The sequence below is a fragment of the Harpia harpyja genome, chromosome 20, assembly GCF_026419915.1.
Source record: "Harpia harpyja isolate bHarHar1 chromosome 20, bHarHar1 primary haplotype, whole genome shotgun sequence".
Lineage (NCBI taxonomy): Eukaryota > Metazoa > Chordata > Aves > Accipitriformes > Accipitridae > Harpia > Harpia harpyja.
The window spans coordinates 13,048,978-13,066,762 of NC_068959.1; the positions used below are offsets into that span (position 1 = coordinate 13,048,978).

Here is a 17,785-nt window from a genome sequence, read left to right on the forward strand (position 1 = left end):
GGATGCTGGTCTTTAAGGCAGTGAAAAGAGGATCCTGTGACTGAAAGCTGAAACTAGAATATTTGTACTGAAAATAAGGCACAAATTTCTAATGTGAGGGTAGTTATTCAATAGAGAAAATTATCAACTGCAGCATGGCTTTTCTTTTACTTATATCTTAAGAAATTAAAGATTCCCCCCCCCCCCCAGGGATACAACTGGTTGAAACATCAGCAAGGTCCTGTGCTATACACAGGCAATAGGATGTTTTTCATCCCTAGGGCAGCCCAGGTGAAGAGAACAGTGACATCAAAATCTACAACAGGGACCAAGGCCTGCCTGTAAATCTCCAGGAGCCTTGCCAATGGGGAAAAAACCAAACAAATCCATCAGATCCAAGGAAATCCCCATTTATGAAAAGGTCTAAGAAGCTCTTAACTTCTCCACATCAGAACTACTGCTGTTTATATAGGAAATTTTTCTTCTCCATTTGCACTTTATCGGCCTCTTGTTGGCTGGTCAGGATTAAAATGCAAGACTAGGAACAGGAGTTACAACTGTTAAGTGCATTAAGAGGCACTGGTAATTCTCTGTTACACTTCAGAGGATTGGTGAGAGACCCATAGTACCTTGTTCACAGCCAACAGCAGTATATTTTTAAAGTTAGTACCAGGTGCTGGCTAGCAGCCAGGTATAGTTATAACTTTACAAAAAATTAAATAGTAACTGCTGTATTCCTGCACTGCAGTCTAACAAAATCAAGGAGCTCAACTATTACTCCCCCGTCTGTACTTAAAAAAGCAGACCGACATTTCCAGCATACTAGAGCTGTCAAAAGGCTCAAGGATCACCAGCCAGGAATCTATGGCAGGACTGCATTGCCTCCATAAATCAAATTTCTCAGCAGTGAACATGTCAGTTAGCATGGGTGGAAGTTAAGTGACCTAGTTACTACTCCCTAGACTTTTGTTTAAGAGATACAGGTGGCTTCCTCAAAAGAGGATCCTCAATCAGACCAAATGGGTTGGTGGTACTTGTGAAATTAGCAGGAGAAAGACAGTATGTAACTACCAAATCCCCTCCTAGAGCAACTGAAGAGCTTTTGGAAAACAGGCTCAGCAGAGCATTCCTGCCAAAAAATTGTATCAGTGAGACAGGAGAAGGATATTCTTGAAAAGCTGAAGGATTCCCAAAATGGCTTACGGAAAAAAAAAAGACCCCACCTGATGGCTCATACAGTTCTAACCCAGTTACCACCAATACTGTAAAAATCAGGTTTCCCCTTTAGTGGGAGGTTTGGTGATGTAGCTCTAGCTTTGACACTATTGGAATATAACTTCTTGGTGTTTAATGTCAGGCTAGCTGGAAAGCATTTTCCTATTAACTATCTCTGTGTTTTTTCCTTTCTCCCCTTACTACCTCACTGTGTCTGTCTTTCCTCCTTTCTGCACTAAAAGTGGCTGTTCCTCTGTCTCCAAGCTCCTCCTGCTCTTCTGCAGTAGACCGGCTCCTGTCTAACCATGAACATGCTCTGTAAGTCCTTTCTTTTATTACTGCAGCTCTGTGTGTGTGTCTGTTCAGTATTTATTGTAACACAATTTAAAGCCTCATTTGATGTATAGCTTAAGATTTGTGGGGTAGAGGCAGAAACCCCAGCTGAATGGGGATGTTTCACCCCAGGACATTGAGGGTGGGCTCCAGCCTGCAGGACACTGCAGACAGCATGCAGCAGGAACGCTGCCTTTGGGGGATGGTTTTCTCACGCAAAGGACTGTGTTACAGTAGTGCAGGGTCCCACCAGTAGGTACCACACAAAGGAGTAGAACAAGATACAGAGGACAGTAACAAACTGGGATTAATTTCACATTAGAGCTGCACAACACCATATATCACAGACTGCGCTTAGGACAGAAGAGCCCTTGGCTGGACCAAGCCTGACCCATGCATAAAGCATACAGGACTTTTAATAATTCCTAGAGTTTAGATACAGCTATGAGAGGTTCTCATAGGGATATGGAAGACTCCAGTAACTCCAGTACTTAAGTCAGTTAAACCTTCTGACAGCTCTGAGGCTTTCTCTTCCCTCAGGTGGTATGTAGGGTTCCAGCTGGCTTCCTCCTACAGTGGGACAAGCATCACGGGAATGCTCCAGGGGCCAGGCACTGCCAGACATGCAGCTCCAATTAGCTCAACATTAAAAAGCAAATAAATATAAAATTGGTTTCCTGCTCAAGATGTTTTTGGAAAGAGGGTAGGGAAAAGAAGCAGAGCTCATTTTGAGGCCAAGAAAATCCTGGTGGTCACAATTACAATCTCCCTACCTTGAAACTGGGACGACAAGTCACAAGAACTGATACTTGACCAGCCTTTTGCATCTTCCATCAGGAGACTCGCAGAATGCATCTGGCCCTTCAGTGTCACACACCCACCCACAACTGCTCCAGCATCTCAATGTTACCAATCCCTCCACCTGCTCTCCAGACCATGCCCTCTGTATCCAGCCGATGAAGCCACAGACCCTGGGGACATTGCACCTCCCAGTACCCACAAAACCTCCAATTATCCCAACAGATTTGTGGCAGGCAGGGGGTTTCTCTCCTTTTTCCCTTCAATGCTTTTGCTTACTTCTCATTAGGACACTCAGATATCAAAGAGAGGCAGCAGATTTCAACAGTTGCTTTAAGACAGCAGAGTTCAAAGTGGAGAACACAGTTTCTGTTTCTGCCATCTGTAACTTTCCGTAGCCAGGTTCCCTGGATAGGATGCAGCATACGCAGAGTCAGAGCTGTGATCAGAACGCAATCTGCTCCCCGTATCAGCACTCAACCTTCTTTTGAAGTTTTGCACTGCAGAACTCCCAACCACCGATGGAGAGCTGGCACCATCCCTTCAAAGGCTGTACAAAATAAAGGACATTCCTCAGCAACAAGGGGTTGCCAAAATGCCTTTTTGAAAGCAGCCAGTGGAAGCTGCGTAAGCTGCTAATTTAAAGTAGACTAACACAAAGTAGGGACCTCAGGCACAGAGAGAACATCCCTGGCTAAACAGGAAGGGAATGCTGAGCACTTCTCGGAAAGCACATTACTAGAAGAGAAGAAAAGCCTAATTTTCACCATTCCCCCATTCCTGGCCATCACTGAAACTTGAGGGATTAGGAGGAGACTCTGGGGTATTTCAGAGCCGGTTGGACTATCCCCTGGATACACTTGCAGGAACAAAAGCACCCATGGAGCGGAGCTCCTCAAAATAGAGATCCTCTTGCTCTTTGCAGTGTCCAGGGCAGGGAGAGCAGTCTCCCAGCAATGACCGTCAGCATCACCCCACACCATTTCATCCCCGATGGACTCGGTTCCCAAGCCTCAGAGGCTATAAGAAGCAGCTCTGGTTTTCAGCAATATTCAGGTCCTTCCGCAGCCTCACAGCCACTTACAGCTAGAGAGGAGAGGGAGCACTGTGTCTCACTTGGGAGAGAGGAAAGACAAAGGGAAGCACTTGGAAGAGCCCAGGTACAAACCCCATAACTCCCAACCCACAAAGATTTCCTCAGCTGAAATAACTGTCAGTGAGAACAGGATTAGCACAGCTGTCACTCCCTCTCATAGCTATCTTTTGTAATATCTTTCCCTCACCTTTTCAATACTCCCCAGGATAACAGAGCACTAATACAGCTCCTTTAATCACCACACCCACTCCAGCACCCAGAAGCACTGCTCTCCCACCCTTGCTCTTTTATTTCTTCCTCTCTACCAAGGCACTTGGTGCTAATGAGGCTCATTAGGCTTCCTGCTGCCCTACCCATCTCCCTGCTCTGCAGGGACAGCTGTCTTTGGTAACCCTCTCCTGGCCAGACTCTGTACACAAGCACCCTCAGCCACATTTCAGCTATGAAAAAGACACTGTTCTACAGCATTGAAGGACACCATAAACAGGCAGTATCTCAGTTCAGGGAGAGCTCCATTGCCTGCTCATGAGGGTGAGCTCTCTCACTGGGGATTATAATTTTGCAATTTACTCCTTTACCTAAAGCCACTGCCTGGGACCAGCTGACTGTCATCTTCAACTCATTTTTGCATGCCTCTTAATAAGCATGCACAGAGTGCAAGTGCAGTCTCAGGCCATCGGACCCTTTCACCACATCGTGTCACCTTCTGAAAGGCCCCTGGGCTCCTTCATGGGTGGGACATGAGCTGTGCTGGCCCACAGGGCAATGAGAGTGAGGTGGGGTGAAAGAAGCGCCTCACTCTGCTGATCACACTCCTTTGAGATGTTTTTTTTGGAATGAGGTGCAGAGGGCAGGTTGTCCTGGTTCTTCTCGGTTGTTGATGTGCTACGTGATACTGCCGTATTTAAGCAGTCAGTGGCTTAGGAGATGGCATTCACCTCATCTTCCTTTTCCTAAGCAGAAGCATTAGCCACAGAAGTTAAAAAGTCTTCCTGCACTGCATGTGTATTTAAATACTTGTGCAGAATGGAAAAATTCCAACAGAAAACACGAGCAGGAATCAGTACTCAAAAGCAGTTACTAGTCTGGAGGTGGTGGGTCATTGCAGGATGGGGGAGAAACAAGTCTGACTCTCAGTGGGAAAAAAGAGACCTGAAGGCTGAACCCCAAATCCTTTTCTGCTCACTAAGCTGCTGTCACCAATGCCAGCCTGCCTGAGCCAACAGGATGGGGCTGGAAAGCTGAGACTCCCTCAGACCTGGGTTAGGAGGCTCCTGCAGTTTTTGCATGAGGCAGGTTCATAGCTCTTCTGGGTTCTTTGCATTTAGGGATCTAAGAGACTTTACTGGGTGCTCATAATTAGATGGGGGTTGAGCACAGAGTTCAAAGGTCTAGATTTCAGATGTAGATGTCTAACGTGTCTGTTACACCTTCAGTTCTTTGTGTCAGGTGTTTGTGAAATGTCCTCATGTGAGTTTTGTGTCTGCTTTCCTCCCTCTGGCAACTTCTCCACTGTCATTTCCCATCATATGGCCATATGCTCTTATCCCTACACAAATATCGCTCGGCATGTCCGTCACTTAATTGTAATCCGTCTTGGCTGCAGTTCTTCCAAAAAGCTCAAGTGAAAAGAGCAAGCAAAAGGTGATCTACAGTCTCCATCTCGGTGTGCTGCTATCTCTGGTTTACAGTGAAATAATTGACTCTGCCTGGAACAATCCAAGCTAACTGAGGTGCTGCCAAATCCTGTGACCCACTAACAGTTGAACATAACACCTCTCCACTTGCTCTGCTAGTCACAGAGAGGAAAATCATGACTTTCCATAGTATAGTCAATTGTATCTATGCTAGTTACAAAACCTTACCAGTCTGGTCTGGTAGGATTTTAACTTTCCTGGTCAAAGTGAAGAATACCTCCCTAGAGGTCAGGACAACAGCGAAAGTAGCTCAGTTTCGGAAGCAACAAGGAGCAAGGACAAAAAAAGCAAACTGCCACTGGCACAAGCCAGTTCATGCTTGTTTAAATCAGTACAGTCCATTGCCTCTTAGACTGCTCTACCTAACTAGCAGCAACGGGGGACCTGACCCCATGGCTTGGCAGGCACCTTCACAGGATGGACTCCTGCTATCCTGGTTGTGAGATGTGCAGAGCTGTATTTCACAATCTGACGCTGATAAGACCAGTCCTTATTTATCACAGTCTTTAAAGTCACCACTACTTTGATTAGGGTCTGCAAAAAAAAAATCCATGCAGGCTGCCAAGGCAGTCTCTGAACCACATGATTAATTCGGAAGTGAATTTAGCTGTTCCAAAACATGGAATTGTGATAAAATGAGAAGTCCTGGCAGGCTGTAATGGTAGAGTTAGTTAGGAGCAGTACTTTGGTTGGGGCTGCCTCCCTGTTTAATGTGGATTGCTCCATTTCTTTTGTTAAGGAGATGAGTGACTGTGGCTGCGACAGAGTTAATTTTCTTCACAGTAGCTGGTATGGGGCTGTGTTTTGGATTTGCACTGGAAACAGTGTTGATAACACAGAAATGTTTTCATTACTGCTGAGCAGTGCTTACACAGAGTCAAGGCTTTTTCTGCTTCCCACCCCACCAGCGATTAGGCTGGGGGGGCACAAGAAGTTGGGAGGGGACACAGCCAGGACAGCTGACCCCAACTGACCGAAGGGATATTCCAGACCGTAGGATGCCATGCTCAGCAATAAAAAGCTGGGGGAAGGAGAAGAAAGCAAGGGACATTTGGAGTTACGGTGTTTGTCTCCCCAAGTAACCATTAAACGTGATGGAGCCTGTCTTTCCTGGAGATGGCTGAACACCTGCCTGCCCATGGGAAGTAGTGAATTAATTCCTTGTTTTGTTTTGCTTGTGTGCGCGGCTTTTGCTTTACCTATTAAACTGCCTTTATCTCAGCCCACGAGTTTTCTCACTTTTACTCCTCTGATTCTCTCCCCCATCCCACCCGGGGGGAGTGAGCGAGCGGCTGCGTGGGGCTTAGTTGCCGGCTGGGGTTAAACCACGACACTCTTCCTTGGTGTCACTGGTGAAAGACAATGGGAGGTTCCCTTTGTGAATCAGAGCAGAGAGCTGGAGCATCGGGGCAGAATGAACCCGCACTACAATATTTTGGTACAAGTATCTGCTGTTAAAAAAAACTTGCTAGCTCCTTTGGCCAGGGAGCTACACATTATGGGGTCCCCAAATGGAGCTCCACAGGGATGGCCAAAGGGAGAAGTTTTCCAACAGACTCATTAAGCCATTGCTGGACTTAGACAATTACCTACAGAGCCAGAGCAACACACACACAGTCCTACATTCCTGGTCCCTTAAACAATTCTTTACAAAGTTTTGACAGCATACATTTCCTGAAATACTAAAGAAAGCAGATCCCAAAAAACTGTAGTCAAAAAGGAGGATTGACTGTGCTGCTGAACAATGATTTCATAAAACAATACAGCACCTTGCTTAAATATATTCCTTTCATGGGCCAAGTAAATTCAGAGTATTGTCAAGTCTTTAAAATCAAATTGCCACTTCGAAAATCCATGCTCAAACCTATGCAGATGTTCTCTCTGAGATAGTATTTTGCTTTAGAGCCCTTTATATTATAATCTGAATAGAATATTAAGTTGTTTATATTTCTGTAAGATAAATGGACTCCCTAAATACTATTTTAGCCCTTGCATTAACTTTGCTCTAAAAACCTGAGTTACTCGTGATGCCATCCTGAATTGTTAAACTGAGGGTAAAAAATGTACGTGGTAGGATGCTCTGTGTAGGCGAGGATGCAGAGCTTAGGGAGGGCAAGCAGCTACTGCTAATGAAATGCATGAGAGGCAGTGGGGTCCTCCAGTCAATCCCCAAGGCTGACATACTGTGCTGGAGCTGTCGTGTCCATCCCAGCTGGCCTGAAAGCCAAAGTCAATAGCCAGAAGGCTGTCCCAACCAGTGGGCACCTTCGCTTTCCTTCTCACGGCCATGGCACAGGCAGCTCTGCCAGAGCGTGGCAGTGGTCTTCTGGCCAACCCCATGAGCCAGTGTCACCCCCGCAGGTTATACCAGCACTGGGCCAATTTAGCATGGGCTAGAGACAGAACTGGGATGATAAAACTGCTTCTTGTTCTTCTGCTTCTCTTTTTGTCCTTGTTTATGCGCCCCAGTTGATTTTGTCACAGTTCGTTATTGATGAGATAATCAGCAAGGCTGCAGAAAAGTTATCTGAGATCCTGCTGGAGTTTTTTGAGGCTTAAAAGCACTGAGAGGAAAGCTGTCAGCGCCTGTCATAGAACACAGCTGATTTAAATGCTTCAGACATCAGAAAAAGTATTTCCAGCTTGTAACACAAACCTTTTCCCACAATCATCCTTGGGGACTGCAGATAGGATGCCACTGCCAAGGAGAAGGAAAAGTTAGCTCCTTTTTGTCTTTCTTCCTACTTTAACAATGTATTAATGTGATAAGGATAATCTCTGGTGGGAGTTATGGCTGCAGTCATACAACAGTTTTCTTGGAAAGATGTTTCAGCAACACAAATGAGGGGCTGCACAATTTTCTAAAGCATAAATCTTTCCGTTTTGAGACTGCTTTCAAAGAGCGACTGGAAATACCCAGCCTAGAACTGGCTTCCAGCTGGAAAGGGCAATAATAATGATCAATGCTTCATTGCAAGCAGCACACTGGGATTAATTGCAAAGTGGAGATCCAGCAGTTTGCTTGGTAGGTGCAGTGTGCGCATTGTGCCCTGCGAATGCCATGTGCTTGTTCTCCAGGAGAAATTAACGTCCAATGTTGTGCAGCATTTACTAACTAGTCTGGGAGGGAAGTGCAGTACACTTCCACTGCAACATCTGGACTTTAATCAAAAGTGAAGGAAAGAAAATGTGCCAGTCATGGGGGGAATCAGGAAAGAGAGGAAGGCTTTCCCTTTTTTTCCTGTTAAACTGCAGGGTAGAAGAGGAAACCGGCACACGTGTGTGTGTGTGTGTGTGTGTGCATATGTGCCTGTGCCACTGTATTTCCCTTGCACCACTGCAACAGCCTCCTTAGCATTTGCAGGGAATAGCGTGGGGGGGCCGGTGCTTCCCCCGACTGCCACCTGTACCAACAGCAGCAGAAGACTGTGCAGCCAGGATCTCCTTGTCTTTTCCTCCAGAAAACCACAACGGGACCTTCAAGGGTGCTTTTCTTTAAGATGGCAGGGATTTCTCAACCGAAATAGTGCCTCCATTCTCATTTATTTCAACTAACGACCCGGGAGTTGTGCTGTGTTTTAGCAGGACACTTGAGCACATAGAAGAGCAGGGCACAGGACGGGTCCTGCTGCAGAGTCGCGTCCTGGGGATGAGAGCCGCTGCACCATGGTGCAGATGGCAGCGCCATTTTCAGAGCTATAAACAGTATCATTGTCATAGCTCTTTGAATGGTACTGCCATATGTACTGGAAAACCAGCATTTATGCTTGTAAGGGCTTTGGGCCAGCTGGATTTTCTCCCCATTCGGATGAAGCCGATTCCTGAAGTATGAGTGAAAGCTGCATGCTGCTTTGGAGTAATTCCCCCTCAGTACTTATTTTTGAGTCTCCAAGGATCATCATGTTCTCATCAGCCTCCTAAACTGCAAAACCCAAGTGTCCTGCGCATGGAGAGATTGCTGATGCATCTAAACCTCCCTGCTCAGTTCAAGAAGAAGCAGAAAGTTCATGGAAATTTTGATAGCAAACCAGTCAGGCCCTGCACGTTTTTCTTTAGCAAGTATTGTACTTTCACCGTAAAGTGCATGACTGAGTGTATATGTCTGTGTGAGTGGGTGGGTGGCTGGAGAGAAAGCGTTTGTCTTCAGGGGTTGCATATCTCGCCTGGTTGCCAGTGCAGCTCACGTTGTGCTCCCTGCCATTTGTATTGCTGAAGGAATAACAGCCGTGTGCAGCAAAGTGAGAAAAGCATGACAGCAAAGGGTGCCACAAGTCAAGTTGATGAGCAGAGCAGAGCCCAGCAGTGCAGCAGCATCAGGGCCACGCTGCCCTGGGAGCTCGGGGGCTACAGTCTGCTCGGGGGAGTCCCCTGCCTTTGCTCAGCGTTGTCCTTGCTGCAAGAGTTTTGCTGTAATGTTCAATTTTTCACTGACCCAGCTTCTTTTTGGCAAAGAAAAGGGGGAGGCCAGCAGCTCTGGGCTTTGTTGAAAAAAGAAACTAGTATGGCCCTGCAAAGATATGCAAGCAGGTGGTAGGGAAGGAAATTTCCCATTTGTCATAAAGCCATCGCAAACACCGAGATGCTTTTCCAGGAGCAGTGGTCCTGCATTGCACTGGTTCTGCTCTGGCAGGAGTTCGCACCCGTGTATCAGATTTCCCTGGGCAGTCGGTCCCTTTTGAGAGGTGGCTCAGACCATAGACCATAGCTGGGGATGCAGAGAGGGGCCAGTTCACAGGGACTAAATGTTTATGGAACAAGAGCAAAACCGTAAACTCTCCTGGGCTGTGGCCAAGCCTTTCAGCTGACAAATGCCAGATATCTTTGTTTAACATTAGTCTGATGCGTACTTCAGAAGAGCCTACAGAGATCTGAGAGCCACAGAACCGGGCAATACGTTTCTGATTATTCTGTGTATATAACATCAGCAATAGAGTACGATGACTAGTGAGTCCAGGCATTTGTGACAAACATGCAGTTTACCTGGCCACCCGTTTAGAGACATATTCTAAGAATGAATTAATTCTTTCAGTTTCTGGATTAAACTATTGTGCAAAACATCCCATCAAACAGAGAACATTATATGGTATGTTACTGTAATTAAATAAAGAGATAATTGAGCTCAAGAGATGCCCACAACACTTAATTAAGATTAATTAAGCAACATGATCTTCAGCTGGAGAAGATGAAACTGAGCAATTCAAAACTGGCTAGACAAGGTGGGTGCGACATGCTGAATTCATGAAGGCAAAGATCGGGAACATGTTGTTCAGTAACACTGCTATGGCAGCCTCACCAACCCAAGTTGATTTAATGAGGTTGTGTTCAGCGCCTGGAACACACCCATTTTTTTGGCCAAACACAGGCATGCCTGTTACACAGCTAAGCGTTAAGACGTTGGTGGCTGGAGGCTTGGTAGCACAGATAAAGCACTGCCAAAATATACACAAGATTTCCTCTACAAGCCCTCTCTGAGACAGCAGCTAGATTAGTGTGTTCTTAATTTCTCTGATCTTTTACTCTGATAGCAACACAGTTTATCTGTGTAACAGAATTATCACACTTCAGGCAGACCAGCTGTATGAAATGGTTGGGAGAAATTAGCATTTCTTAGCCTATTCAGAATGAAAGGATAATTCCAGTAATCGGTGTCATCAGTTCTTGCTTCAGGAGAGAAATCCTAAATTGTCCCTCCCATAAAAAGAAAGCAAGAAGCTTAGTTGTTCTGGGTCAAATTTAAAAAAAAAAAAAAATCAACAAACATTAAAGCGAGCTAGAGATTTTTTATTTACAAGAACTGGGGAATCCCTCCCCAGAAATCCCCATTTGACCTGTTACAGTGTCACACCTTTCGTGCCTCAGCTGTGATGTTCTCTTGCTATATATGTGCTCGGGGCATGCCTGTTTTCCAGGCAGAAATCAGCAGCTGTTCTTGGGTGTCCTGATACATCTTTTTCTCAGCTTCTGGTTTTGCAAACCTAATGCCTATATAATAGATGATCTCAATAGGTAGTCTCTCTCCATACTTTATTTCTCAGCCATGACAACCTCATTTTTTTAAATAGCTGTTTCATTAAGGCATGCATCCTCCTAAACAGTCTGAGGTCTCAGTACCGCAATGTCCTGGTTTTGTGTCCTCATGGCATGTTCACAGCCAGTTTGGGAATTCCCACCAGAGTTAACTGGCAGTATATTACTAAGTTTTGTAGCTGAAACCGTGTTTTTCAGACTGTTGTTAATCACTGTGAGATCTTGCTTAGTGCTTTTCAATCACTCAAAAGCTGTAAAGCTCAGCAAGAAAAACACTCTTTGCACCAATATAGTCAGCTGAAATTACTTCCATGTTGGTAACTGAATTGCTTTTTTGGATGGTATATGAGGTGATGAGTCTATCTGGAGCCACCAGATCTGTGGTCCTGTTTGAAAGTAATTTCCTGACTGCATGAGAAACACAGGGACAGTACAGTCGCAACCTCCGCTTGCTAAATAAGGTTATTTTTCAGGTAACCCATCCTAGGGTCCTCTGCTACACTGTTAGGGAAAACACAGAGAGATTTGGCTGCAAGCTCAGCGTGGGGATCATGATGTATAAACCCATTTTATGGGTCTGCAATAGCAAATGGTCTGGGGGTGAAGTAAGGAGCTGAGCTGGTTGTTACGTGAATGATGTTTGTGATCAAAAAAAATTGCTTGTTGTTTTAGGGTGTCAGATCCTAAAAATCATTTGTTTCCCTGACATAATTGGTGTGATTGAGCACTGAAAACCATGAGTTTTATGATCATCTGTTTCCTTCTAATCCTTCCCATGACCATGCAGGTAATCACTGAGGCATCCTGGGGGCTGGTTGCTCCATGGCTTCCAGAGAAAGCGAGAAACTTGAGGTCGGATGCTTTGACAAGGTGGCAGGAGAAGCTGCCGTCTTGGGCCAGTGTCTTCAGCATCCCAAGTCCTTCACAGTCTTCTGTCTTTCCATGTTGGTTAATTGTAAGGGGGAGACAGCAGTGAGCTCCTAAGGCTCTTTTACTTGTTGCTTTACCCTTACTTTACTGCAGCGTACTCAGCCCAGAGGTTTTAAGTCAGCTCACCTATCTGTGAGCTTAAGAGTCATAAGACACATGTCATGAAAACAGGTGTACTGAACTCTGTAACAGGGATATTCAGCTCTTGTCATGCTGTGTCTCAACACCTCCCAAGCTCCAGGGTCCCTTCTCTCTTGTCAATTTAATTGCATTTATTTATTTTTGTTTAGAGAATACTAGAACAGAGAGAGGGATAGACTAGGTGCATCTCCTTCTTCAGATCAGCATTAGCATGCATAACTCTCTCCTCTGTATTTTGTTAGTGCCTTCAAACCAGTACATGTTCCTTTATTTTCTTGCTCCATAGAGTAATAATTAGTTTTTATTTTCTCTGTGTTAACCCTATGTTCAAATCTAACCAAAATATTTCCTTCCCCCTCTCTCACACTGCAATCACTTGGAGTCTCATGCCTCCCTTTCACTTAAATAGAATAGAATAGTATATTTTCAGTTGGAAGGGAAACTATTCTATTCTATTCTATTTTATTCTATTCTTTCAGTGTGAGCAGCTGGAGCAGAAACTCAGAGCTCTCAGGGTCACATCTAGCTTTGAAATAGGAACATTTAACAAGGAGCTCAGTATTGATATTCTCTATATCACAGGGGATGTTTGGAAACTTTTAATTTCATTGCTACGTATGGTTGAAATCACACTTCTCAAATGTGCTCATTAGCCAAGAGTGTGACAATGCCCTCCCCAGATAATACTGTTCTCAGATATTAGTTTTAAGATAGTGCAGTTCTGGATGGAAACCAGTGCCACAATTTAGATACCCAAAGGTAAATATTTGGGTTTGCTCACTTATAAATAACGAGTCATTACTAGCACAAGCGAAGGGCTTAGAGGCACAGTGTGTGGAAACCATATGCTTTGGCCAAATAAGAGATCTCCGCTCTAGAATAAATCATTTACTTTTAAAAATAATTAGTACTGTCAGACCGTTCTAAGAAGTGCAAGCATTGGTAAAATAATAAAAAACCAAATGTCTGCAAAGTCCAGCACACCTCTTGCTATTTCACTTGTAAGGGCTAATACACCTTCCCATTTTTTCTAGAAACAGAGATGAGTTTACATAAAGAGAGGGCAAAACCTTGTTGTATTTTATACATGTAGCAAGTATCATGCTAATCATGCAGGAGTGTGACCTTTTGCTAAATTATTGGACAAAGTGCAATTAGATTGCCTCTATGTAACACAAAGAATTGCAGGTACAAAATTGGGTTTATTTCGTAAGAGGATGGACCGGTGATTGTTGTAGTTGAGCCAAAACTTAAGTCAGTTACATTCGAAACTTGCTGGCTAAAATGCAATTTTCTGTTCCATTTGCTACATGTATCATTGCTTTGCTTTTCCTGAAGAAGGGGAACAAACATAAATCTCAGCAACATTTATTTACCAAAGCAGAGGCTAAGGCAGAGATTTATCGACAACGTTGTCTCCTCTGAAGCAGAAAATACAGAGGCCCAGGAGCAACCAAGGAAAGGGATATCACAACCTTCAAAAGTTTGAACTTGCTTGCTTCTGCACTTTAAATTTGGAGGCAATATATAAAGCAATGGACAGGTAGGGTCTGCCAGTTTTGTGAGCCCTGAAAGATACTTTCAGAAGGACTGAAGGAAATCACAAAATAGCGAAAGTAGCCTAGTGTTAACAGCAGGTAGATGCAAATAAAATATTTACACACACAGGCACAAACACCGAGACACAGACAGAGGGTGACATTCCACCAGCTTATGCCAAGGCTCAGAAAGCTGCAGTATGGTGGGTTCAATGATGCGTCTGAATTACTGTACAGCATAGGACTGTGGTGCTCTGGACATCAGGTCCATAGGTTGAAGGGCTGGGGACACCAGTGAGAGATTCAGTATGTGAGAGGGGAAAGAAATTGCCTCTGTGGTTAGCCTGGCTTAAGAAAAACAGCTCTGCCTGAAGGAATCAACCTCCAAGGCATCACGTGCAGATATCCTCACTGCAGCAGCAGACAGGACAAAAAGGCACAAGCTGATCTCCCCAAAAAAGTCATTAGCTGAATGTTCCCAGCATGCTTTCATAGCTGTGTTTGACTGCTGGAGCAGCATTTTCTCTTTAAACATCCTCCTTCAGTCTGGGAATCCCTCGGGCAGCAACAGCCTCTGAGATGCCGTTAGTTAGAAAGACAGGGCAGAGCTCAGCCAGGTAAGCAGATATCTTCAGGGAAAACGCTGCAAGGACGTGGTCAAGGTCCCACCCTCTAAAGCAAACCTGACCAATACAACCTCGCTGGCTCAGGCCGAAGGACCTAAACCAGCATAAACTGAGGAAAAACACAGATGGGGTTTTGCTTACTTTATGTCTGTTTTCGGTTTTATGTTTTAAGCATTCTTTGTTTAAATAAGATACTGATATTTCTTGTGCTGGATAAACTATAAAGAAATTCCTTAAGTAAGCTAACAGCAATTCTCATGTAGACAGAAGTTTCATTTGTGGATCGAAGGGAGATTTTGCACCTGGGACTTGCTGGGAGATCCACTCTTCTTCCCAGGCACCTGTGCTTGGGTTCTTGTGCTTTCTGTTCTATTTGTGCTGTGGAGAATGGTTGTACCTGTGCTAAGAAGTGATGAGACTTTGAGAAAGCTGATCTTGCAGAACAGAATTTGCCATGAGATTTGGTGACTTTGGGCTTATCTGTCCCATCTGAAGCAAATCAGTCTCTTGATTCTGAACCTGTGTGATATTTAAAACATACAATGACTATTGCCACAGCACAAATGACAAGTATATTTATGATCCGTCTTGACAGTTAGCATTCAGATTTATGTACCACATATTGTTGTGGTTGTTCTCTGTCATTTGCAGGTGTAACTATGATATGTGACTTGAATGCCCATGAAAATATATATATTCCACAGACCCATTCCAACAAACTCCAGAGCTTCACATGTGCTTAAAGGACTCAAACTTGGCTGAGTCAATCCAAAGACTCAATATTCATAAAATATTTTTGGATTGTTTTCTGCCAGCATTTCACTTTACGTCAAGTAGAATAAATGACTAGTTTCACCTGAAGCTTAATTTCCCCACCTTGTATTTCTGCAAGGAAACTGAAAACTTAATTGTGTCAGCAGGGGAAGTAATATGACTTTATCAGCAATTATTGTGTGTGTTTCTCCCAGCTGATTGCCAGATAGCTTGATTGCACAAGTTACCTCCTCCTATGATCAAAATCAATACACTGATCAATACAGCTCTTAAGCGTCATGTTCCAATCTATAAGGCATTTGTGTAACAGAGCATCTCAACAGGGATTGCCTAGGGCTCTTTTTACTTTATGAAACCCACCAGAGCATAAATGTCTGCTTGATTATGCTCCCTAGTTTCCTGGATTCTCCTCACCCTCCCCCAGATTAGAAACTGTTTGCAGCTATGCTCGTTCCTCTTCAGACTTTTTGCCTCTCCTGACACTTGGATAAGTGTCCTTGGACATGATGTATTCAAATGTTCAGAATGAGCTTGACATTTTTCTTTTGGACATCTTCAGAAGAGATGAGGTTCTGCTTTCTATGATGCTCAGATGAGGAAATTATTTCCTTAGGTCCTTCTTGCACACAGAAGTTCAGAGGGTCCCTGAGTCCGGAGGGCAGCAGCAGCTGGCATCACTCCTATGAGATCCTCACTAGCAGATGTCCAGGAACTACTCCTGTTGAAATTGGAAAGGCTGAAGTCAGATAACAGGCTATCATCACAGGATGTTTGGGGATATAGCTAACAGAAGATGGGGACTTAGCAATCTCTGAATCATATTGAAATGAAGAAGCTGTCAAAGGCACCTCCTGTCCTCCCCAGCACACTCCTGAAGACGATCTAACCTAGCTGTGAAATAGCTCTTGGCAGGGAAGGCGGATGAGCAAATGAAGCATCATCCTTCCTGAAGAACAACAGGGGAATGAAAACACAGCCACCAAGCAATATGTACTTATTGGCTTATTTTGGTATTGGTTTTAACCAAGCTAAAAATGAGGAGCAACTGTCTATGAAAGTGATGCAGGGAATTAATGTTTGCAAGTGGGGTGTATATGGGAAGACAGAGTAGGATGGGGAGCACAGAGGGTCTGCTGCTGGCCTTAGCGCACTGAGGGAAAATGTGGTGTCCATTTATCAAACCAAGGCTGTACAGAGGAGAATATGGAGATTTTGCTCAAATTAGGCACCCACTCCAATGTCACCATCTGTGGTATGACATTTAATCCTAATAAAATGCTTACCAAATAAGACTAGTTATGAGCACAGCTCAAAAGTTTGCCATGTTAATATTTTTCATAATACGATGTATAAAGTTTTACAAATTCATACACAGTGGGCTGTAAGAGAGAAGCGGTCTAAAGTCAGGAATGTGCTAGTCAATGCATATCATAGAAACACTAAGTGAAAAACCTTGAGGAAGAAGGAAAGACAAGTGCAACTCCCATTCAACACAACATGGTGAAACATGGTGTATGCTATCTGACCTGTCCTTCACCAGGAGCAGGATGGATAGCTGAGAAAAGGCAGCAGCTACTGTAGCTAAAGAAACTTTAACTTCAGTTCGTCAGACTTACTACTACAACTTAACCTAAAACAAAGTAGATACTAGTTGAGAGGTTAAAGGCACCGACAAGAATCTTTATTATTAATTTTAATCTTAATACTGTCTTTTGTTATTTAATTTTGGTGTCATTGTTCCATTACCAGAAAATATAATTTTCAGATCTTACCATTAGGTGCCTTAAGATATGTAGATTCACAACACCGCCTTCAGCATTTTCAGAAGTTACCAGGATACAAACCCATAGACATTGCATGGGCACATGTGTGAACTGGCCCTACAAAAGGCAGGAAAGGATGATACGTACCCTGGTGACCAGAAAACTTACCGGCAGGCTGTAGAGTAGGAAGGAACATGCGTGAGCCCCAGATGCTGTGAGGGAGGTTGTGATAGTTTGCTATTCAGAAAGGAACTTAAACTAGTGACTGACATTAACAATGTGCATATGCTAGACTTTTGTTATAAAACACATAATTCTTTATAGAAAGTCTTGTTTTGACACAAAAAAGTTCTGCTATTGCACACACAAAGTAGACACATGAAATGATGAAGAATTTTTTGCCAGAAGATTTCAACAAACTGCAGTTGTCATTTTTCACTGGATACTTCAGTGCAGAAAAGACACCCATTTCCCAGATAGCTGCAGTTCTAACATGGTGGCACGTTTGAAGCCTGACAAACAAAAGTCAGTCTTGGAGCTCATGGCTGCTGGTCTGCAACACATTTGGAAATCGTGGTATCTCCATTGCACAAGGAAACAGCTCCAAGTGTTTTTGCCACTATTTCGTTCCACAGCTTTGACTAATGGCTTGTGGGTTTTTTTCCTAGCAGATGAAAGATCTGATTATGCCAGTTGAGAGATCTCCATTTATAAAAAAAACATTCATTATCTTCCATTTGAATATTCTTAATTGATCCTGCTTGTACTTCAGTAATTGAAACACCTTACTTAAAAAAACAGAAGCCTATTATGAGCTATCCCATCTGCGGGTAGTTATAAACCGCTCAATGTGATGCTGTGTATTTCT

At 44.0% G+C, this 17,785-nt stretch overlaps 1 protein-coding gene across 2 annotated transcripts in view; it reads left to right on the top strand.

The window, feature by feature from the left end:
* HTR4 (5-hydroxytryptamine receptor 4) overlaps positions 1-17,785 on the top strand; it is a 152,788-nt gene that overhangs the window by 111,366 nt on the left and 23,637 nt on the right. Inside the window, exon 7 of one of the 2 annotated variants that reach the window (XM_052816610.1) lies at positions 1,437-1,512. The exons of the other annotated variant lie outside the window; for it this stretch is intronic. Coding sequence (XP_052672570.1) covers positions 1,437-1,497 — 61 coding nt within the window. The 3' untranslated portion in view covers positions 1,498-1,512. The remainder of the gene's footprint in view (positions 1-1,436; positions 1,513-17,785) is intronic. 2 annotated transcript variants of the gene reach the window in all.